The 25,099-nt window shown below is 37.1% G+C and overlaps 1 protein-coding gene across 3 annotated transcripts in view; it reads right to left on the bottom strand.

The window, feature by feature from the left end:
- Positions 1–25,099, bottom strand: part of CATSPERE (catsper channel auxiliary subunit epsilon) — a 194,203-nt gene that overhangs the window by 150,412 nt on the left and 18,692 nt on the right. For all 3 annotated transcript variants that reach the window (XR_006213984.1, XM_042976315.1, XM_042976316.1), the window contains exons 3-5: positions 16,089–16,162; positions 15,486–15,555; positions 13,351–13,421 (exon numbers count right to left, since the gene is read on the bottom strand). Coding sequence is in view for 2 of the 3 variants with exons in the window: in XM_042976315.1 (XP_042832249.1) it covers positions 13,351–13,421; positions 15,486–15,555; positions 16,089–16,162 (215 nt within the window). In the remaining variant the exon portion in view is untranslated. The remainder of the gene's footprint in view (positions 1–13,350; positions 13,422–15,485; positions 15,556–16,088; positions 16,163–25,099) is intronic.

Here is a 25,099-nt window from a genome sequence, read left to right on the forward strand (position 1 = left end):
CAATCTCATTTATAATTACACCAAAAAAAATAAAATAATAGGAATAAACTCTTAACCAAGGAGGTGAAAGACCTGTGCTCTGAGAACTATAAAACACTGATGAAATAAATTGAAGATGACACAAACAAATGAAAGATATCCCATATTCATGGATTGGGAGAACCAATATTGTTAAAATGTCCATACCACCCAAAGCAATCTACAGATTTAATAAAATCCTTATTGAAATACCAAAAGCATTTTTAACATAAGTAGAGCAAATAATCCTAAAATGTGTATGGAACCACAAAAGACCCCGAGTAGCCAAAGCAATCTTAAAATAGAAGAAAGCTGGAGGTGTCACAGTCCTAGATTTCAAGCTATACTACAAAGCTGTAGTAATCAAAACATTATGGTACTGACACAAAAATAGACACATAGAACAATAGAACAGAATAGAGAGTCTAGTAATAAGCCCATGATTTTTATGGTCAATTACTCTATGATAAAAATGCTAGAATATACAATGCAAAAAAGACAATCTCTCAAAAATGATGCTGGGAAAACTGGACAGCTTCACGTAAAAGAATGAAATTGGACCACTTTCTTATACCGTGCACAAAAATAAATTCGAAACGGTTTAAAGACCCAAATGTAAGACCTGAAACCATAAAACTCCTAAAAGAAAACATAGGCAGTAATTTATTTCATATCAGCAGTAGAAACATTTTTCTAGATATATATCCTCAGGGAGGGATACAAAAGCAAAAATAAACTAATGGGACTAGATCAAAGTAAAAAGATTTAGTACAATAAAGGAAAGCATAAATAAAACAAAAAAAGCAACCTATTGAATAAAAGAAGGTATCTACAAATGATATATCCAATAAGAGGTTAATATCCAAAATACACAAAGAACTTCTACAATTCAACATCATAAAAACTCAAATAATCCAGCTAAAAAATGAGCAGAGAATCCAAATAGACATTTTTCCAAAGAAGACATACAGATGGCCAAAAGAGACAGGTAAAGATGTTCAACACTATGAATCATTCAGGAAATGCAAATCAAAACCATGATGACATATTGCCTCATAACTGTCAGAATGGCTAGAATAAAGAACACAACAAATAGTAAGTGTTAGCAAGGATGTGCAGAAAAAGGAACAGTCACGTACTGCTGGTGGGAATGCAAACTGGTGCAGCCCCTGTGGGAAAATTATGGAGGTTCCTCAAAAAATTAAAAATGGAATTACTACAGTAATTCTACCGGTGGGTATTTACTGAAAGAAAATGAAATCAGCAATTTGACAAGATACATGTATCCATGTATTTATTGCAGCATTATTTATAATAGCCAAAATATGGAAGCAACCCAAGGGTCCATCCATAGATTGGTATGTATATACAATGGAATATTACTCAGCTATAAAAATGAAGTGAAATCTAAACATTTGCAACATGGATGGAGATAGACCGTATAATGCTAAGTGAAATAAGTCAGTTGGAGAAAGATATACCATATGATTTCACTCATATGTGCTATTTAAGAAACTGAAACAAATGAACAAAGAAAAAAAGAGACAAACAAAAACCAGCCTCTTAAATATAGCAAACAAACTGGTGGTTGCCAGAGGGAGGTGGGTAGGGAGATAGGTGAAATAAATAAAGGGGATTAAGAGTACACTTATCGTGATGAACACTGAGTAATATATAGAATTGTTGAATCATTATAGTGTATACCTGAAGCTAATGTAACACTGTATGTTAATTGTATTTAAATTTTAAAAAATACAAAAAATACATTAAATTTTTTTTAAAGAGATGTCAGTATTGACAACAAAACATAAAATGTGGGGTGGGGAAATAAGTTTTGTATGTGATAGAAGGTAAGCTGCTATCAGCCCCACGTAGAATGCTGTTATATCTATAAGATATTTCAAGTAAGCCAACAGGTAACCACAACAAAAACAAACAACAAATCTCAGCTATCATAGGTTCACACAAGATAAAGAGAAGGGAATCAAAGTATACCATTGTGGAAAATCATCAGTTTACAAAGGGACAGCAAGAGAGGAAGAAAGGAACAGAGGAATACAAAAAAGTAAGGGGGGGGCACCTGGGTGGCTCAGTTGGTTAAGTGTCTGACTCTTGGTTTTGGCTCAGGTCATGATCTCATGGTTCATGAGTTCAAGCCCCGCATTGAGGGGCACCATTGTGGAGCCTACTTGAGATTCTCTGTCTCTCTCTCTCTCTGCCCCTCCTCCACTCGTGCTGTCTCTGTCTCTCTCAAAATAAATAAACTTTAAAAAAACACAAAAGAGCAAGGAAATTAATAAAATGGAATTGGTAAGACCTATCTAACAATAATTACTTTTAATGTAAATGGATTAAATTCTCTAAACAAAGATACAGAATAGCTGCATGGATAAAAAACAAGACCCCTTTATATGCTTCTTATAAAAGACTAACTTCAGCTTCAAGGATATATACAGGCTCAAAGTAAGGGATGGGAAAAGATAGCTCATGCAAGTAGAAACCAAAATAGAGTGGAATAGCTATACTTATATCAGACAAAATAGATTGTAAGCTTAAAAAGTGTAACAAGAGACACAGAAGGTAACTGTGTAATACTAAAGAAGCTAATTCATCAAGAGGCTGTAACAATTGGAAACATATATGCACACAACATCAGAGCACCATATTAAGCAAATACTAACAGGTCTGAAGAGAGCAATATACAATAATATAATAGCAGAGAACTTCCATATGCCATTTTCAACAATGGATAGATCATCTAGACAGTCAATAAGGGAAAGTTGACCTTGGACTATACTTTAGACCAAGTGAAACATGTTAGGTTAAAAAAAAAAGTCTCAGCAAATGTAAAAAGATTGAAATCATACTAAGTATATTTTATGAACACAATAGTATGAAACTAGATCAATTACAGGAGGAAAACTGGGAAATACACAAATATGTGGACATTAAACAACACACTGAAAAACCATGGGTGAAAGATGAAATCAAAAGGAAATTAAAAAAATATCTTGATGAGCACTGGGTGTTGTATGTATAAGTGATGGATCACTAAATTCTACTCCTGAATTCATATTATACTATGTTAAATAAATAAAATAAATTGGATTTAAATAAAATAAATTTTAAAAATATCTTGAAACAAATGAAAAAGGAAACACAATATAACAAATTTATGGGATGCAGCAAAAACACTTCAAGAAGGGGAGTTTATAGTGATAAATGCCCCCATTAAGGGAAAAGAAAGGTCTCAAATAATCAACCTAACTTTATATGTCAAGCAACTAGACAAAGAAGAACAAACTATATCCAAAGTTAGCAGAAAAATGGAAATAACAAAGATCAGAGCAGAAATAAGTAGAGACCAAAAAAAAAAAAAAAAAAAACAGTAGAAAAGATCAACAAAACTAAGAACTGTTGCTTGAAAAAATAAACAAAATTGATGAAACTCTAACTAGACTAAGGAAAAAGAATACTCAAACTACTAAAATCAGAAATGTGTGGACACTACTACAAATTCTACAGAAATGCAAATGACCATAAGCGACTGCTGTGAACAATTATAGACCAACATATTTGACAATCTAGAAGAAATAAATTCCTTAAACATTATCATCTACTGAGACTAAACCAGGAAGAAGTAGAAAATATGACAGACTAAAAATGAGTCAGGCGATTGAGTCAGTAAGCACAAATCTCTCATCAAAGAAAAGCCCAGGAATAGATGGCTTCATTAGTTAATTCCAGCAAATATTTCAAGAAGAATTAATGACAATCCTTTTCAAACTCTTCCAAAAAACTGAAGAGGAGGAAACTCCCAAACTCATTTTACAAGGCCAGCATTATCCTGATACCAAAGTCAGAAAAGCACACTACAAGAAGTGAAAACTACAGACCATATCCCTGAAGAGCAGATGCAAAAATTCTCAACAACATACTAGTAAAGCTGAATTCAACAGCATATTAAAAGGATCACACATGATAATCAAGTGGGATGTAAGGATGGTTCAACATATGCAAAGCAATAAATGTGAAACACATTAATAAAATGAAAGACAAAAGTCATATGATCATCTCAATATATGCAGGAAAACATTAACAAAATACAACATCCCTTCTTAATAAAAACTCTCAACAAATTGGACATAGAGAGAACATACCTCAACATAACAAAGGCAATATATAACAAGCCTACAGCTAACATCATACTCAATAGTGAAAGGTTGATAGTTTTCCTGTACGATCAAGAACAAGACCAGAGTGCCCATCCCACTCTCACCATTCCTACTCCATGCAGTACGGGACTCCTAACCAGAGTAATCAGGCAAGAAAAAGAAATAAAAGGCATCCAAATCAGAAAGGAAGACATAAAATTGTCTCTGCTTGCTGATATGACCTTGAATATAGAACTTCCTAAAGACACCACCAAGAAACTGTTAGAAATAATCAACAAATTCAATAAAGTTGAAGCTTATGAAATCAACACACAGGAATCAGTTGTGTTTCTATACACTAACAATAAACAATCTGAAAAAGGAAGAAAATAAGCGCATTTACTATAGCATCAAAAACAATAAAATACTTAGTAATAAATCTAACCAAGGAAGTGAAAGATCTATACACCAAAAGCTATAAGACACTGAAGATGACCCAGATAAATGGAAATATATTCCATGTTCATAGATTAGGAGAGTTAATATTGCCACAGTATCCATACTACCAAAACCTATAGATTCAATAAAATCCTATCAATTTCCAATGGCATTTTTTCCCCCACAGAAACAGAAGAAACAATTGTAAAATGTGTGTGGAACCACAAAAGACCCCCAATAGCCAAATCACTATTGAGCACTGGGCTCAATAAGAACAAAGCCGGAGGCATCACACTTCCTGATTTCAAAATATATTACAAAGCTATATTAATGAAAACAGTATGGTGTTGTTATTAAAAACAGACACAAAAACCAATGGAACAGAATCAAGTGTCCAGAGATAAACCCACACCCTTATAGTCAACCAGCATTTGACAAGGGAGCCACAAATACTAAATGGGGAAGGAATAGTCTCTTCAGTAAATGGTGTTAGAAAAACTGGATGTCCATGTGAAAAAGAATGAAATTAGAATACTATCTTACCCCACTCAAAAAATTAACTGAAAAGAGAGTAAGGACTTACACATAAGATGAAATACAGTAAAATTCCTACAAGAAAACATAGGTGAAAAATCTCTTTGACCTGAGTTTTGACAATGATTTTTTTTAAAATATGGCACCAAAAGAACAAGCAACAAAAGTAAAAATTGACAAGTAGGATCATATCAAACTAAAAAGTTTCTGCACATCAAAAGAAGCAATCAACAAAATGAAAAGGTACAGAATAGGAGAAAATTTTTGCCAACCATATATATGATAAGGGGTTAATATCCAAAATATATGAAAGTCATACAACTCAATATCAAATAAAAAAACAAACAAAACCCTAATCTGATTATAAAATTGGCAAAGTACCTAAAAAGACATTTCTCCAAAGAAGACATGCAGTTGGTATGGTACATGAAAAGGTGCTAAACATCACTGATCAGCAGGGATATAATGACATATGACCCCACAACTGTTAGAATGGATATGATAAAAAAAAAATAAAGACAAGAAATGACAAATACATGTTGGTAAGAATGTGGAGAAAAAGGAACCATTGTGCACTGTTGGTGGGAATGTAAATTGGTACAGATAGTATGGAAAACAGTGTGGAGATTCTTTTACAAATTAAAAATAGAACTACCATGTAATCCAGCAATCCTACTTCTGGGTATATTCCAAAGGAAAATAAATCATTATTTTGAAGAGTTATCTGCACTCCCATTTTTTTTAATGTTTATTTATTTTTGGGAGAGAGACAGAGAGAGACAGAGACAGAGCATGAGTGGGAGAAGAGCAGAGAGAGAGTGAGACACAGAATCCGAAGCAGGCTTCAGGCTGAGCTGCCAGCACTGAGCCTGACACAGGGCTCAAACTCATGAGCTGTGAGATCATGACCTGAGCTGAAGTTGGACATTTAACTGACTGAGCCACCCAGGTGCCCCACTGCACTCTTATGTTAACTGCAGCATCATTCACAATAACCAAGATACGGAAACAACCTAAGTGACTATCAACTGATGAGTGGATAAAGAAAATGTAGTAAATCTATACAATAGAATATCATTTAGCCATATAAAGAAGGAAATCCTGCTATTTGCAACAACATGAATGGACCTGGAGGGCATTATGTCAAGTGAAATAAGTCAGACCAAGAAGGGCACTATATGACCTCCCTTATATATGGAATCTAAGAACTTCAAACTCATAGAAACAGAGGGTATATTGATGTTTACACCAAGGGTTTGGAGCTAGGAGACACAAGGAGATGTTGGCCAAAGTGTACAAACTTTTAGTTATAAGCTAATTAAGTTCCAGGATCTAATGTGTAGCATGATGTATTGTACAAGAAAATATGTACAACAATAATGATGTATTGTACAAGAAAAAGAAAAAAAGACATGGAAGATAGTAGCAGGTAAGTGAAGGAAGAAAAGAGTTTCAAGAAGAAATAAGTCATCTCCAACATTATATGTGGTGCAGTGGTCAAGTGCTAAGAGGAGTAAAAAATATCCTATTAAACTTGGCAAACTTTCAGTGACTTTACCAAGCTATTTAAGTAGATAGACAGATAGTATGTAGCGAGTACTGGGATAGAGTACTCTGTACTCAGAGTACTGCGATAGACTCTGTTTGGGGGCAAACAGAGTCAATAGGTTTGGAAAGCCCAGTGCTCAAGCAGTGCTCAGCAGGGCCTGGTGCTTGAGGTTTAATCCACTGCGATCTTTGTCTTGAAATTATTAATAAATTTATCTTTGAACTTGTATTTTATATGTGAATTATGATGGGACAATGAAGCACGCACTTGGGAGCTTTGGCTGGTGCAGTCCTGACTCCTGTTCCTGTCTGCCTTCACAGGACAGGTTCTTGGTACCTCACTCCTCCATTCCCTGGTACCTTGGGTTCCACCTGGTCTTGGCCTCCTCACTCCCCTGTCCTGAAAATGCTTCTGCCTTCACCCTGGGCAATAGCCAGGGCTCAGGTGTGGGAGGGTCAGTGTAGGGTATATGAAACTTGTGGCATCTGGAGTAACACATGGCAGCAGCTGCCCTCTGCCTCACCAGGTGGCAGCACTGTGCTGTGGCAGATGGAGGCCTCGTCTCCACAGGAGTGAGTCTCTTGCCCACCCCCAATCAGGGTACTTAGTGTGTTCAAGTGATAAGTTGCAGTACCCGTGGAGGTCACTCATCTGCTATAGGTCAAGATGGCTAGACCCACTGTAAGGAAAGATACCAGGCTTGACTTCTTCAGATGCCACCCCTGACTGGGGCATGAGGTGTTGGTCCAATGGCTGTTGACAAAGGAAACTTGGAAGAAAGTGAACTGCACACATGATGAATCGCCAAGTGATTATGAGGGTCTGCAGTTGGCCCAAGAGTATTCTCATGTCCATGGGAGCATGACATTAAATATAAATAAAAGCATGAAGACCAGTAGAGAGTGACTGGGGAAGAAAGGGAATGCTTACTATTCAAAACTTTTAACACTATTTTTCTTCTGATTTTTTAACAAGAGTCTTCATACGGCCCAAAAAATTACAAAGGCAGTTCTGGATGCAATAATGCAAAAAATGGGAGCATATACCGTGGCAGTTGCCTCTAGACAGGATTTTAGTGAATACAAATTTAAAAATTTTTTAATGTTTATTTATTTTTGAAAGAGAGAGAGAGTGTGACTGGGAGAGGGGCAGAGAGAGAGGGAGACACTGAATCTGAAACAGGCTCTAGGCTCTGAGCTGTCAGCACAGAGCCCGATGCTGGGTGTGAACCCATGGACCGTGAGATCATGACCTGAGTTGAAGTCAGATGCTTAACCAACTGAGCCGCCCAGACACCCCTAGTGAAGACAAATTTTAGACACAGATGATAAGAGAATTAGCAAACTGAAATTTAAAAAAAAATAGTCTACAATGAGTTATGGAAAACAAAATGATAGAAAATATGAAAATATTTCAAGACAGAATGAAAAGGAGACATATATTTTCTTATGAAAATCTAAAGAGAAAGAATAAAATGAGAGAATCAATATTTGAAAAGATAATGACTGATTTTTCAGAATTAATGAAAGACCCTAATCTTCAGATTCAGAAACTGCAATAAACCACATGTAGGATAGATTTTTTTAAAAACCTATAATAGTGAAACACCAAAGGCAAGGTTAAGTCATTAAACAGAAAATACAGACAACCTAAAAGATAAAACTATTAGACAGTGGACTTTACAATTGCAATAGTAGGACCCAGCAGACAATTATTTTATTTTATTTTATTTTATTTTATTTTATTTTATTTTATTTTATTTTATTTTATCTTATTTTACTTTATTTTATTTTATTTTATTTTATTTTACTTTATTTTATTTTACTATTAGGAAGCTATTTATTAAATATAATTTATTGTCAAATTGGCTTACATACAACACTGAGTGATTGTGTGATTATAATATTTGACCCAACAATAAGAAAATGTATTTTCTATGGGTACACATGGGACATTTATAAAAACTGACTAGATGCTAGGTCAAAAATTTCCTCCAGCAATTCTTATCCCAATACAATCAGGTTATAATTAAAAACACTCATAGGTTTGTAAATTGAAAAATGTATTTTAAAAAAGATTTTGACAGAAAGAGAGCACCAGGGGGGAGAGGGGCAGAGGGAGATGGAAAGAGAGATTCTCAAGTAGGCTCCACACCCAGCACAGAGCCTGACATGGGGCTTGATCCCATGACTGTGAGATCATGACCTGAGCCGAAATCAAGAGTCAGATGTTTAACCAACCGAGCCACACAGGCGCCCCCAAAAATGCATTTCTAACTAACTCATGGGTCAAACAAATTGTAGCAAGGATTAGAAAATTATTTCTGAGCAATAAAAAAAAATCACAGGAGGTATTTGCAATACTTGTTGAATACAGTTACAGAAGTACTTAGAAGAAAAGTGATTGCCTTAAACACGCACATTAGAAAAAAAGAGAGCCTCATGCCTAATGGGCTAAATAGCCAATTTAAGTTTTAGAAAAACAAACTCAAGGAAATCATAGAAAATATGGGTCGAAATGAAATAGACTGCAATAGACAAGCTCAAAAAGCCAAAAGTTGGTTCTCTGAAAATACTAATAAAAGAGGAATACCACAAGGACATGGAAACAAAGGAAGGCACAAATAAAATTATTAGAAATGTTAAAACAGAAGTGTAACTACAACCACCTCAGAGACTAAATCTCATAAGAGGATATTACAGACAACTTTATGATATTAAAGTTGATATTAAGATGGCTAACTGAAGACATGGATAAATTTCTGGAAAAGTACTACTTACAGAAATGGATTTTACAAGAATTGTAATTCCAAAATAGCACTATAACCATTAAAAAATGGAATTAACACTTAGGAAATCTCCCCCCGCACCACACACACACACACACACGAAATCCAGACCCAAGTAAACTTCTGTGCAAGCTTCCATCAAATACTTAAGGAACATATACTTCCAATGTTACACGAAATCTCTCAGAATAGAAAAGAATGACCACTCCTAACTTTCCTGATGAGTCTAGCACAATCCCGATACCAAATGCAGAAAATGATAGCACAAGGGGAGTAAGACCACAGGCCAAACTCACTCCTGAAATTCACACCAAAAAAATCTGAACACAGTATTAACAAAGAAAATTCATCAATGTAAATGAAGAGAATTCATCAAGAATTCTGGAGTAGTTGGAATCTGGAATAGTTGGCTTATTCCAGAAATACAAGGTTAGTTTAATATAGAAACATTAATAACTATTTTTCATCATTAACATAGTAAAACAGAAAAACCATATGAACTCTGAAGTGCAAGTAGAAAAACTTTAAACGAATTTCAACACTGATTCATACGCAAAATTCACCACCAACTTGGAATAAAAGGGAAGTTCCTCAACTGGGTAAAGGTTAACTCATAATTTGTAATAAATATTCTGCAAAATTAGTGAAATGAGAGCCTCCCTTTTAAAATCAGGAATAAGACAAGGAGGCCTGCTTTCACCCTTCTATGAAACATTGTGTTTGAATATGCTAGCAAAGCAGTCAGAATAAAAGAAAGAAAAGCCATACTTATTTGGAAAGGGATAAAGAAAACCATCAGTATTTGCAGGTGATAGGATTTGTAAAAACTCCAAGAGAATATATAAGTAAATCGTTAGAATTAATATAAGAATTTAGCAAGATTGTTGAATACAAAAATCAATATTCAGAAGTAAATTGTGTTCTATACAGCAAGAAGCTCTGGTTAGAAAATACAGAAAATGTAGCTTTAAAAAATTGAGTGTAATAGAGACCAAAATATAAAGCATCTAGGAATAAGTCTAATAAAAATTTCCAGGCACTTTTATGAAAAATTGCAAAATTTTTTGGCAGACATATAAAAAGGCCTAAATAAATGGAAGGTTATGTATTATTCTTGAGCTGAAACTCTCCAAATTGATTTAAATATTGATTTAAATATTTAATATAGGAATCCCTACTAGAGTTTTTGTGGAATTTGACAAATCAATTCTAAAATTTCATAGAGAGGAAAAATAGGCCAGAGGAAAAATAGACAAAGCTAAGAGACTCATGAAGAAGAACAAGATTTGTGTCAGAGTGGGCCAGGGATTTGCACTGTCACTCATCAAGATTTGAAATATGAAATTATAGTAATAAAGATAATGTAGTGTTTATTAAGCAGACAAACAGATCAGCTGAACAGTAGAGCCAGCTGGGAAGAAACACATGCATACATGGAAAATCGATGTATGATAAAGCAGGCACTACAGGTAAGTACATTATTCAATAAATGGGTCTGATAAGATTAATTATTCACATGGAAAAAATAAAATTGGATCCCTATCTCCAAGTATATACAAAAACTAACTCCAGATGGATTAAGGACCTAACTGTGGAAGTCAAAACTATGTGGACCTTTCAGGAAACAACATAGGAGGCTATTTTTATGAACTTGGAGGAAAAGATTTCTTAAATTGATTTAAAAACGCACAAACCAATTAAGGTAAGAGCTGGCAAATTCATCTATAATAGCAAGGACCTCTGTTATCAATAGAGATCATAAGTGAAAAGTTGCATAAACTGGGATAAATCCTTTCAATATATATACATATTGAAATATATAAATAATGTCCTAGTCATTAGAATGAAATCTTATAAGTTATTCTGAAACAAAAATAACTCAAAAATGGGTAAAAATCCTCATTTAACAGAAAGGGAAGAAAAATTCTTCATGAATAAATGAAAATATGCTCAATAGTAATTAGGGAAATGCAAATAAAAAGCACAGTGACATAATTTCACATCTACTAGATTGTAAAATTAAAGTCAGATAATACTGAGTATTGGTGAGGAAGTAGCACAATGGGAACATTCATGGGCTGCTGGTGTAGACGTAGTCCACTGCTGGTGTAGACGTAGATTTGAACGATCTTTTCAAGAGGCATTTAGGCATTACCTAGTAAACTTGAACAAATGCATATCCTACTTTTAGCCAATTGTACTTTTAGGTCTATATCCTAGAGAAACTTTTGTGCGTGTGCATCAGAATGGGATTTGCTAAACAATAACGTACATACAATGACTACAGGATCTTGTTCAAATGCAGGTAATGATCTAGGAGGTCTGGAATGAGGCCCCAGATTCTGCATTTCTAAGTAGCAGATTCTACGGTACTGGTAATGTTCTCTTCCTTGACTTGTGTGATGAATACATGAGTATTAGTTTCATTTTATTCTTTAAATGGTATTTTTACAGGTGATAAATTGTGTACATTTTTACCACTTACATAACAGAAAAACACTTAGCTCCCACTGAGCTGTCTCTTTGGGCTTAACTGCCCCCCCTAGATAGGTGCTGCTTCTTCCGATTTTGTTTTCATGATTCATGACCAGATCAGAGCAGTATGGAAGCCCATATCCGTCACTAGCTCTTGGGGCTCAGTGTGTGTGAGTGAGATTGGAAACTCGTGAAACTGACCATCAACGCTTTTTCAATGCTTTTTTTGGCAGATTGCCTTCTCTGATGGCCCCCCTGGTCTCTGCTTGGAGGAAGCAGAAAATAACCCATGTGGCCAGAGAGGAAGGTTCTGTTCTCCAATTCTGCTGTACAGGGAATTTTTATCTCCAAATTAGCCTTTGTCTGTTTCTCAGTTGGTTTCAAACCCACAGGAGAAAGCTGGTGATTGGCATATCTGAAATCTGCAACTAGGACAGAACGCTGTCAGGTTCAGGAGTAGCAGAGACTCCATCCTTGCTTCTTGGTAAGAGTCTGGGAAGGTGGCAGTATTTCTGAGAGGAATGGAACGTGCACTCCTTGAAGGGCTTGCTAAAATCTAGTTATCAGGGCTTCTAGTCCAAAAATTTCATTTACACTGCAGAGCCATCTGACTTCTAAGGGACCACGTGAACCAAGACAACTATCGGCAACAACCACTTCCGCTCTACAGAAGACACGAGTATTCTGCCGGCGACTGCCTGGGTTATGTGTCAGTCCTCAAGTAATCCCTGTGGCCAATGAAATGCGAGGCTGTTGAGTCCTCTGGGGAGCAGGGGCCACATAAGGCAGTTCCCTGTATCCTATTCAGGGCTTAGGGTATTGCCTTGACTGTTGCACTGAAAAATATTCTGATTCATTGATGGTTTTAACTTATCAGATGATTTTCTAATGCAGTTAATTATTTTCTCCTGTGCCAGTTTTCTCTTTTTAGTTATTTTCATTCACTCTCAGGTTAATATGGGTTGGAGAAACTATGTATATAATGGAATTAAAAGAGCCCTGTAGTCTGAAAAACCAGCGTCAAATCCCAATGCTAGTTATTAGTAGCTGTGTATTATTATCTGAGTTATTTAACCTACCCAAGCTTATATGTCCTCATTTATAAAATAAAGATAACAATACCTGCATTTCTGTTTGTTATAAAAAGTGAGAGAGATAATTTACATCAAGTACGAACATTAGAAATATATGTTCAAATAGTGGTTGCTATTGTTATTTTTATTGTTTGTTTCCCAATATTAGTTTGGCATTTTATTTGAGGATATCTTGATTGGTGAGTGCAAGCTTATGTGAAAAGTATAATGTAGATAATCCATCTGTGGTTAATTAAAAGTTAAATCTAATTATTCTTAAAAAGCATTAATTATCTTTGTATTCAACATTGCCTCACTTACATAACTCTATAATACCACAGGAAGCAGATATGAGAACTTTGCACAGACAAATTGCGTTCTTCTTCTGAATCCTAAAAGGAAATTAAGGTAGCTTTAAATACAAATTTGGATACAGGCAGAAAAGTCACAGAGGCACTAAATTAGTGATCTAAGATGAGAGGAAGTATAATGAACAAATTTTGGAATAGAACTAACAAATATTCATGTAATACTAGTTCAATTCTGTAGCTATTCTCTGTAATTACAAATTCACTATCATGAGTGACAAATTTGTTATGTATTGGTCTTTGCACCCAGTTCCTGCTAATCTTTGGTCTTTGACCGCAGTTCCTGATGCAGAGCTCCTACAACTCTTATAATCTCCTGAATGATGGGAGGGTCTGACACAGAGATCCTCAATCCCTTTTGTTCTAATGAGGCGACTCGGGGTGGGATCCAGGATGGGAACTGGTCACTAGAAAGCCCAAGCCATGATTAGAAGCTTGGAACTTTTACCTCAACCTCCCACCCTTTGGAGGGGGGAGAAGGACTAGAAAATGAGTTAATGATCAATCATGCCTATGCGATGAAGCCCCATAAAAATCAGGTTGGTAAACATGTCCATGTGCTGGCAGGGTGACACAACCCAGCTCCATGGGGTCGGAAGCTCCTGTGCGCAGGGCCCTTCCAGACTTTGCCTTATGTGGCTCTTCTCTGGCTGTTCATCTGTATCCTTTATCATATCTTTTATTATAACTGATAAATGCATTTCCCTGAGTCCTGCAAGCTGTTCTAGCAAATTATTGACCCTGAGGAGAAGGTTGCGGGAACCTGGATTTATGGACAGTCAGTCACGAGTACACGTGACAAACTGGGACTTGCAGTTGACATCCGAAGTGGAGCAGTCTTGTGGGACTGAGCCCTTAACCTTGTGGATGGGAAGTTAACTCCATGTAGAAAATGCCAGAACTTAGAATTGTAAGACAGTCAGCTGGTATCAGAGAATTAGTCAGTAAGGAAACCAACCCCTTATACTTCATGTGGTAACAGAATGCTCTCTGTGAGTGTATAAAGGGAAATAGTGAGTTTTCCTGGACAGTCTTACTCACTGAAATGCAATTCAATTCATTTTCTTCCATGATGGTTCTGAATCAGAGATGATTTTGCTCACCAGGGTACACTGGCAATGCCTGGAGACATTTTGGATTGTTATATCTGAGTGTTTTTGAATGTATTTCTAAAGTCACGTGTACATCCTTGAAGGTTATAAGATCTGATGGCACTATCCGTAAACGACAAAGATACTCTTCTCTATGCATGTATTTGTGTGTATGTAACATTGCACATTTGGGCTTCTAACACACAACAAAAGGAAAAGGAGTAAGCCTTTACTTCCTCAGAATTGTGTCCATGAAACTGGTAAATATTCATAAACTCAAAAACCTCAAGTTGAAATACTTTTCAATCTACGAGTTTTGAAAAAATGAATTAATATTCATTTGGCCTCTCCTGCATCACTCTACTTGTTCTCTGAAAATAAAGATTAGAAATCAAGAAGAAGGCATAAGCCCCAAAATATAGTCAAATTTTGTCACACGCAGTCTCTATGGCAGTGGCTTTAGACACACTTGCGTGGGAATATCAGCTATGAATGCCTGGCCGGTACCTGTTACTAATTAGTAGAGAGTCAATGTTTTTGATGCTTAACTTTTTCTTTTTTTTTTGTAACCCAGAGAGGATTCAACATCATTCTTACGTATTTGCATTCGCAAATGCTTTCTCGAATTGAAGAAAATATAGTAAAAACAAACTTGCTAGAAATGGCTTTTAATCCAGGGAATTGTTATAAAAGTGTATGATGTGAGACCCACTCATTGGGGAGTATTGTTACCAGGAAGGTGGTAACTGAGGCTTTCACATACTTATTGACAAAAAGGCTAAGGTAAAATCACATACCATTTCATAACATCATTTTCTATGAGATATATCTGGAAGTTAATGCCCTATTGATAATAACTTAAAAATACCTCTTATCTATGATTAACACATACTATTTAAAACAGATTAAATTAGGTTGAAAGCTCAAAATATGGGAAATAAAGTGTAACAGAGATAATTACTCAAGATTTAATAAGTTATCATTAAAATCAACTTACTGGGCCCACAACAATTGGTCTTATAGTCTGAACACCAGGAGAAGAACAACGCAGCTCTGTCCTTGGTGAGCTAGTATTTAAAAAGAACAGAAAGATAAATAAGCATACAAGGTTAGGAAAAATTCCCTACTTTTTAAGCCTAAAAACATTAATTGTATGCTAATAAGAAAAATAAAACATACAGCATATTTTACTTTTATACTATTTTCTTTAAAAAAATTTTTTTAATGTTTATTCATTTTTGAGAGACAGTGAAAGAGACAGAGAGAGAGAGAAAGAGAGAGAGGTTGAGCAGAGAAAGAGGGAGACACAGAATCCGAAGCAGGCTCCAGGCTCTGAGCTGTCAGCACAGAGCCCAGTGCGGGGCTCAAACCCATGAACCTTGAGATCATGACCTGAGCCGAAGTTGGATGCTTAACAGACTGAATCACCCAGGCACCCCATATCCTATTTTCAAAGAGATCTTGTCTTTCTTCTCACATCTATTTAATGGGAAGAAATTTACATTCAATCACCACCTTAAATCTGACTGTCTGCACTATATGAATACTTTTTTATGGGTAAATACACACATTATATTGACATCAGCAGCAAAAATCTTACCTTTTATTTTTCACTGAACAAGTTCCTGGCACACTCCACTCAAGAAATGATGTTCCTTCATACTCTAACGTAATCTAAAAAAGAAGGTACAATAGTTCAAACAAAAAGTCTGCCCCAGAATTTTTACCTCAGTATTCAGAGGCAGGGTTGAATTTTCTGTGTCCTTATCATTGAAAGAAAGAATGACTAAACATTTTATTGCTTTAAAATTGTACAAAGTAATACGACAAAGGAAAGGCAATGTAGCTTTTCCAAGACACTTCAGTAGTCTCCCTTAAAAACTCTAAGCTTCTTTGTGGAGTTGAGACGACAGGGAAGTAGGGGGACTGGGATTGCCCTGGTCCCTCAAACACAGCTGTATTGAGGAGAGATCACTTGGACCACCCAAGAAATGGATCTGCAGAGTGCCAGAAGAACCTCCAGGGACAGAGAGAGGCAGCGTGGTGGGATGGAGGTGCATGTATATGGAGTGGTGGAGAGAAAATGGCAGAGGCATGGAAGGGAGGGAACGCTTTCTGTGCAGAGACAAAAGGGAGTGAAAGAGAGAGGGGTTGTAAAAGTCAGTACTCAGTTGGCACAAAAGGAAAACCTCTCCAGACCACAGATGGGGGAATGAGAAATACAGAGAGTGCCAGTTTCTATTTTGCAAACAGCCTTAGGAGCTGAAACTCGGAGGTTTCAGAAGTGCACTACTTTCGCCGACTTTCTCCGAAGCTAAGCCAGGAGCCGCTGGGTGTTCCTGTGGAGGAGGAACCTCCCCCTGGAGCGCATAGCCTGGTACACGGATCTCTGGGGGATACTGGAAAACAGTCCCCTTTCCAGAGTACTTTGGGAAAAGGGTTTATTGCCTCCCCAATGACAAAGACCCTGCAGGTGCCAGCCAAAGGCCTTTTTTTTTTTTTTTTTTTTAGTTTATTTATTTATTTTGAGACAGAGAGAGCACAAGCAGGGGAGGGGCAGGGGGGGCGGGGACAGAGGATCCGAAGCCGGGTCTGTGCTGACAGGAGAGAGCCCAATGTGGGGCTCAAGCCCAAGAACTGGAAGACCATGACCTGAGCCGAAGTCAGAAGCCCAACTGACTGAGCCACCCAGGCACCCAGTCTTTTATCAGCCTTTTATCAGCAGAGTGGAGTGGCTCTACATCAGAACAGGATCCATGCTGTGTGGGGGGTCCTTTAAGACATTGGGTTTTGAATCCCAACTGGGCACCTAGAAGGTGCTGGAGAACCGTGAGGAACAGGTCAAGCTGAATGCCCTCGCTATCCTGTGAGGGCTGCCTGAACAGGGGTTTGAGACAACCTGGCGTGGGAAGGAGAGATTGGGGTGTCGCCAGTTTTCTCCCCATCACCAACACAGTGGGGCTTCAGAGAGAAGCACAGCGGCCCCCAGGGGAGGCGGGACACTTACACCAAACCCTGCCCCTGGTAACTGCACACCTACTGGAACAAGACTGACACTGAGCCAATGCAGCCAGCCTCTCCTCCAGACCAGCACAGCCACCTGTCCCTGGCACCAACAGACAACTGTTTGTTGCTGTTGTTATTGTTGTTGTTTGCCTGTCTGGTTGTCTTTTTCGTTTCTCTTTTCTTTTTTTTTCTTCTCTTTTTCTTTTTACCCTCTACTTTTTTTATATTGGAATAAGGCTCATAGCTTCTGAATTGTTTGTGGTCAATTCTTAATATATATATATAGTCTGTTCAGGCATTTTTACTTTATTCTTTTTATATCTTTTCTATCTCTTCTCCTTTATTTTCCTTTCTTTTTCTCTGGATTTAAGCCTTATAGTTTTTTGATTCTCTGTTTGGTCTTCTTTTCTCCCCTTTCATTTTTCTTTTTTTATGGGATCAGGCCTCCCCCCTACCTCTTTCCTTTTTTCCACAGTTACTTCAACAAACAAATCAAAGCCCACCTGGTGGAAGGTCCAAACACTCCAGCACTACAAGCAAGGAGGACCTCTACAGAGGACTGACCAGTGGGATAGAGCAGCCAAAACACAATAGAGTGCATGCAACATACACCAAAAACACTTCCTGAAGTGCCAGGCCCTCAACAGTGAATGACCCCTTTTTAATATAGTAGTACTTACAGGTGCAGACACATAACAAGCTACTAAAACATGCAAAAGACAGAAATTAGCCAAAATGATGAAACAGAAGAATTCTTCCCCAAAACAAAATTTGGGAAGAAATCACAGCTAGAGAATTGCTCAAAACAGATATTAACAATATATCTGAACAAGAATTTAAAATAATAGTCATAGGACTAATAGATGGGCTTGAAGAAAGCATAGAAGACAACAGAGAATCTATTGCTGCAGAGATCAAAGACCTAAGGACTAGGCATGATGAATTAAGAAATGCTATAAATGAAATGCAAAATAAACTAGATACAGTGACAGCAAGGATGGAAGAAGCAGAGGAAAGAGTAGGTGAAAGGGAAGATAAAATTATGGAAAATGATGCTGAAAAAAAAGAGGGAAAGGAAATTACTAGATCACGAGGGGAGAATGCGAGAGCTAAATGATTGTGAAATGAAACAATATCCATCACATAGGCGTTCCAGAAGAAGAAAAGCAAGAGAAAGGGGCGGAAGGTTTATTTGAACAAATTATAGCTGAGAACTTCCCTAATCTGGGGAAGGAAACAGGCATCCATGTCCCAGAGGCACAGAGAACTCCCTTCAAAATCAACAAAAACAGGTCAACACCACGACGTAGCATAGTGAAACTGGCAAAATACAAAGATAAAGAGAGAATTCTGAAAGCAGCCAGGGACAAAAGGTCCTTAGCTTACAATGTAATACACATAAGGTTGGTAGCAGACCTGTCTACTGAACCTTGGCAGGCCAGAAGGGAGTGAATAGGAAAAATATGTAGTCAAGAATCCTTTATCCAGCAAGGCTGTCATTCAGAACAGAAGGAGAGATAAAGACTTTCCCAGACAAACAAAAACTAAAGGAGTTTGTGACCACTAAACTAGCCCTGTAAGAGATCCTAAAGGGGACTCTGTGAGTGGAAAGCAGCAAAGACTACAAAGAACCAGAGACATCACAACAAACATGCAATCTACAGATAGCACAATGGCACTAAATCCATATCTTTCGATAATCACTTGGAATGTAAATGGACTAAATGCCCCAATCAGAAAACACAGGGTATCAGAATGGATAAAAAACCAAGATCCATCTATATTCTGCCTACCAGAGACTCATTTTAGACCAGAGGACACCTGAAGTTTGAAAGTGAGGGGGTGAGGAAACAGCAGTCATGCAAACAGATGTCAAAAGAAAGCCAGAGTAGCCATACTTATATCAAACAAACTAGATTTTAAAACAAACACTGTAACAAGAGATGAAGAAACATTATACCATAATTAAGGGGTCTATCCATCAAGAAGAGCTAACAATTGTAAATATTTATGCCCCCAATGTGAAACACCCAAATACATAAATCAGTTAATCACAAACATAAGCAAACTTTTGGGTAATAATACCATAATTGCACGAGACTTTAATACTCCACTTACAACAATGGAACAGATCATCTAGGCAGAAAAACAGTAAGGAAACAATGGCTCTGAATGACACATAGGACCAAATGGGCTTAACAGATATATTCAGAACATTTCATCTTAAGCAGCAGAATACACATTCTTCTCAAGTACACATAGAACATTCTCCAAAACAGATCACATACTGGGTCAGAAAATGCCCTCAAATAGGTACAAAAAGATTGAGATCATACCATGCATATTTTCAGATCACAATGCTATGAAACTTGAGATCAACCACAGGAAAAATTTTTGGAAAGCCTCCAAATACATGGAGGTTAAAGAACATCCTAATTAAGAATGAAGGGGCTAACTAGGAAATTAAAGAAGAAATTTAAAAATACATGGAAGCAAATGAAAATGAAAATATGACAGTCCAAATCCTTTAGGATACAGCAAAGACAGTCCTAAAAGTAAAATACATTGCAATTCAAGACTATCTCAAGAAGCAAGAAAGGTCCCACATACACAACCTAACCTTACACTTAAAGAAGCTAGAAAAGGAGCAACAAATAAAGCCCAAAGCCAGCAGAAGAGGGGAAATAATAAAGATTAGAGCAGAAATAAACAATGTAGAGTCAAAACAAACAAAAAAAACAAACAGTAGAACAGATCAATGAATGTTTTTTGAAAGAATAAACAAAAATGATAAACCTCTAGCCAGACTTCTCAAAAGAAAAGAGAGGGGACCGAAATAGATGAAATCATGAATGAAAGAGGAAAGATCACAACCAACACCACAGAAATACAAACAATTAGAAGACAATACTATGAAAAATTATGTGCCAATAAGCTGGAAAATCTAGAAGAAATGGACAAATTCCTAGACCCTCACACACTACTCAGACTCAAATGGGAAGAAATAGAAAATTTGAACAGACCCATAACCAGCAAAGAAATTGAATCGGTTATCAAAAATCTCCCCCAAAATGATTCCTGGCCAGAATGGCTTCCCAGGAGAATTCTACCAGACAATTAAGGCAGAGTTAATACCCATTCTTCTCAAACTGTTCTAACAAATAGAAATGGAAGGAAAGCTTCCAGACTCATTCTATGAAGCCAGCATTACCTCGATTCCCAAAACAGACAGACTCCACTAAAAAGGAGAATCACAGGCCAGTATCCCTGATGAACCTGGATGCAAAAATTCTCAACAAATACTAGCAAACTGAATTCAACAGTACATTAAAAGAATTATTCACCACAATCAAGTGGGATTCATTCCTGGGCTACAGGGCTGGTTCAATATTCACAAATCAGTCAACATGATAGACCACATTAATAGAAGAAAAGATAAGAACCATATGATCCTGTCAACAGATGCAGAAAAAGCATTTGACAAAATACAGCATCGTTTCTTGATAAAAACCCTCAAGAAAGTCGGGATAGAAGAAACACACCTTAACATTATAAAAGCCACATATGAAAGGCCCACAGCTAATATAATCTTCAGTGGAGAAAACCTGAGAGCTTTCCCCCGAAGATCAGAAATATGAGAGGGATGTCCACTCTTGCCACTGTTGTTCAACGTAGTGTTGGAAGTCCTAGCCTCAGCAATCAGACGACAAAACGAGATAAAAGTCATCCAAATTGGCAAAGAAGAAGTCAAACTTTCACTCTTTGCAGATGACATGGTACTCTACCTGGAAAATCTGAAAGACTCCACCAAAAAACTGCTGGAGCTGATATAGGAATTCGCCAAAATCTCAGGATATAAAATCAATGCACAGGAATTGGTTGCATTTCTATACACTGATAATGGAGCAATAGAAAGAGATATCAAGGAATCAATCCCATTTACAATTGCACTAAAACCCATAAAATATCTGGGAATAAACCTAACCAAAGAAGTAAAAGATCTGCATGCTGAAAACCACAGAAAGCTATGAAAGAAACTGAAGAAGACACAAAGAAATGGAAAAACATTCTGTGCTCATGGGTTGGAAAAACAAATATTGTTAAAATGCTGATACTACCCAAAGCAATCTATACATTCAATGCAATCCCAGTCAAAATTGCACCGGCATTCTTCTCAGAGCTAGAACAAACAATCCTAAAATTTGTGTGGAACCACAAAAGACCCTTAATAGCCCGAGTAATGTTGAGAAAGAAAACCAAAGCTGGAGGCATCACAACCCTGGACTTCAAGATGTATTACAAAGCTGTAATCATCAAGACAGTATGGTATTGGCACAAAAACAGACATATAGGTCAGTGGAATAGAATAGAGAGCTCAGAAATGGACCCTCAAATGTATGGCCAACTAATCTTCTACATAGCAGGAAAGAGTATCCAATGGAAAAAGACACTATCTTTATTTAGCAAATGGTGCTGGGGGAACTGGACAACAACATGAAGGTGAATGAAACTAAATCACTTTCTTACACTATATACAAAAATAAATTCAAAGTGGATAAAAGACCTAAATGTGAGACAGGAAACCATCAAAATCCCACAGGAGAAAACGGGCACCAACCTCTTTGATCTCAGCCACAGCAACTTCTTACTTGACATGTCTCAGGAGGCAAGGGAAATAAAAGCAAAAATGAACTATTGGGACCTCATCAAGATAAAAAGCTTCTGCACAGCAAAGGGGTGAAAAGATGTTCAACATCCTTCATCATCAGGGAAATACAAATCAAAACCACAGTGAGATACCACCTCACATCAGTCAAAGTGGCCAAAATTAACAACTCATGAAACAACAAGGATGTGGAGAAAGGGGAACCCTTTTGCACTGTTGGTGGGAATGCGACCCAGTGCATCCACTCTGGAATACAGTATGGAGGTTCTTCAAAAAATTAAAAAATAGAACCAGCAATTGCACTACCAGAATTTATCCAAAGGATACAGGAGTGCTGATTCGAAGGGGTACATGCACCCAATGTTTATAGCAGTGCTATCAACAACAATAACCAAATTATGCAAAGAGCCCAAATGTTCATCAACTGATGAATGGATGAAGAATGGAATACTGCCTGATGATGAGAAAGAATGAAATCCTGCCATTTGCAACAATGTGGATGGAACTAGAGGGTATTATGCTAAGCAAATTAAGTCAGAGAAAGACAAATATCATATGATTTCACTCATGTGGAATTTGAAAAACTCAACAGATGAACATAGGGGAAGGGAAGGAAAAATAAGATAAACATAAAGGGAAGCAAACCATAAGACACTCTTGAATACAGAGAACAATCTGAGGGTTGCTGGAGTGGGGGTTGGGGGTGGATTAAATGGGTGACGGGCATTAAGGAGGGCACTTTTCGGGATGAACACTGGGTGTCATACGTAAAATATGAATCACTGGGTTTTACTCCTGAAGCCAAGTCTACACTGTATGTTAACTAACTTGAAAATAAATTAATAAAAGAACCCTATAAGATTCTTATTTTACTTCAAAAATGATCAGCGCACCTGGGTGGCTCAGTTGGTTGAGGGGCTAGCTTCGGCTTAGGTCATGGTCTTGTGGTTTGTGAGTTACAGCCCCGCATTGGGATCTCTGCTGTCAGCGCAGAGCCTGCTTGGGATTCTCTGTCCCCCTTTCTCTCTGCCCCTCCCCTGCTCTCTCTCCCTAAAAAATAAATAAACACTTAAAATATTAATAATAGGGGCACCTGGGGGGCTCAGTCAGTTAAGCATCTGACATTGGTTCAGGTCAGGATCTCACAGCTTGTGGGTTTGAGCCCCGCATTGGGCTCTGTGCTGACAGCTCCGAGCCTGGAGTCTGCTTCGGAGTCTGTATCTCCCTCTCTCTCTGCCCCTCCCCTACTCAATTCTGTGCCTCTCTCTAAAAAATAAATAGGCATTAAAATTTTTGTAGTAAAATAATAATAATAATAATAATAATAATAATCTCTCAAGTGTCTGGCAGGTGATTGTACTCCAGCAGATTCTGAGGATAAAGAAAAATGGATGAGACAAGATCCTACACTTAAAAACAAGACATGGTGAATTCTGAGGTCCTACTATTCACGGATCACTGACTGTCACTATCACTTTCATCAGTCACATTTTCCTTATTTCTTTTTTTTTCTGCTTCACATTCTTTCATTTGTAAGTTCTTTCTTTCCTCTTTTGAAGGATACTGATCCACATCCTAATATCATCAGTCTCAGTCTCAACATTGGTCTACTTCAGCCAGCGTTGGGACATCATTTCACCTTTAGAGTAACAGTTTTATAATGTGTACACATTTCATGTAGATATATGTGTGCAAAGAGTGTATCAGTGTCTTTGCTTGTAAAAAGGGGATTATGATACCAACTACGTCATAAGTTTGAAGTGATAGGATCAGTGACAGTGTATAAGAAAAAAGAGAAAAAAATCACCAGAAGATATAACCTAACCCTGAAATACGTAAAGAAAAAAATGTTTAAATTTTAGTTGACACACAATGTTACATTAGTTTCAGGTATACAGCATAGCAATTCCACAAGTTCTTACATTAATGCTCCGTTCACCACAAGTGTAGCCACCATCTGTCTCCATATACTGCTATTACAATATCATTGACAAAGTCCTTATGCTGTGTCTCATTCCTCTGACTCATTCATTTCATAACTAGAAGCCTGTATCTCCCACTCCCCTGTACTCATTTTGCCCAGCCTGCCAACCTTCCCTCTGGCAACCATAATTTTGTCTTATGTATTTATAGGTCTGATTCTGTGTTTTGTTTATTTTTTGTTGTTGCTGTCATTGTTTCTTGAGATTCTACATATGACTGAAATCCTATGACTTATTTCTCAATCTGACTTATTTCACTTTAACATACCTTCTAGGCCCACCCATGTTGTTTCAAATGGCATGATCTCATCCTTTTGTATGACTATGTAATATTCCTGTGTGTGTGTGTGTGTGTTTGTGTGTGCGTAAGTGTGTGTGTGTGTATTCCTTATCCATTCATCTACTGATAAGCAATCTTCATTATCCATTGATCTATTGATAGAGAACTTAGGTTGCTTCTGTATCTTAGCTGTTGTAAATAATGCTTCAATAAACAAAGGGATGCATACATCTTTTTGAATTAGTGTTTTCATTTTCTTTGGATAAATACCCAGTAGTAGAATTATTGGATCATATGGTATTTCTGTTTTTAATTTTTTAAAGTATCTCCATACTCTTTTCCATAGTGGCTGAACCAGTTTGCATTCCCACCAACAGTACACAAGGGTTCCTATTTCTATACATTCTCACCCATCTTTGTTGTTTGTTGTGTTTTTTATTTTAGCCATTCTGACAGGTGTGAGGTGATAGCTCATCATGGTTTTGATTTGCATTTCCCTGATGATGAGTGATGTTGAACATCTTTTCACATCTCTGTTGGCCATCTGTAGGTCTTTGGAAAAAAAGTCTGTTCAGGTCTTCTGCCCATTTTTAGATTGGATTGTGTGTGTGTGTGTGTGTGTGTGTGTGTGTGTGTGTGTGTGTGTGTGTATTGAGTTGCATAAGCTCTTTATATGT

Source organism: Panthera tigris, chromosome F3, assembly GCF_018350195.1.
Source record: "Panthera tigris isolate Pti1 chromosome F3, P.tigris_Pti1_mat1.1, whole genome shotgun sequence".
Taxonomy (NCBI): domain Eukaryota; kingdom Metazoa; phylum Chordata; class Mammalia; order Carnivora; family Felidae; genus Panthera; species Panthera tigris.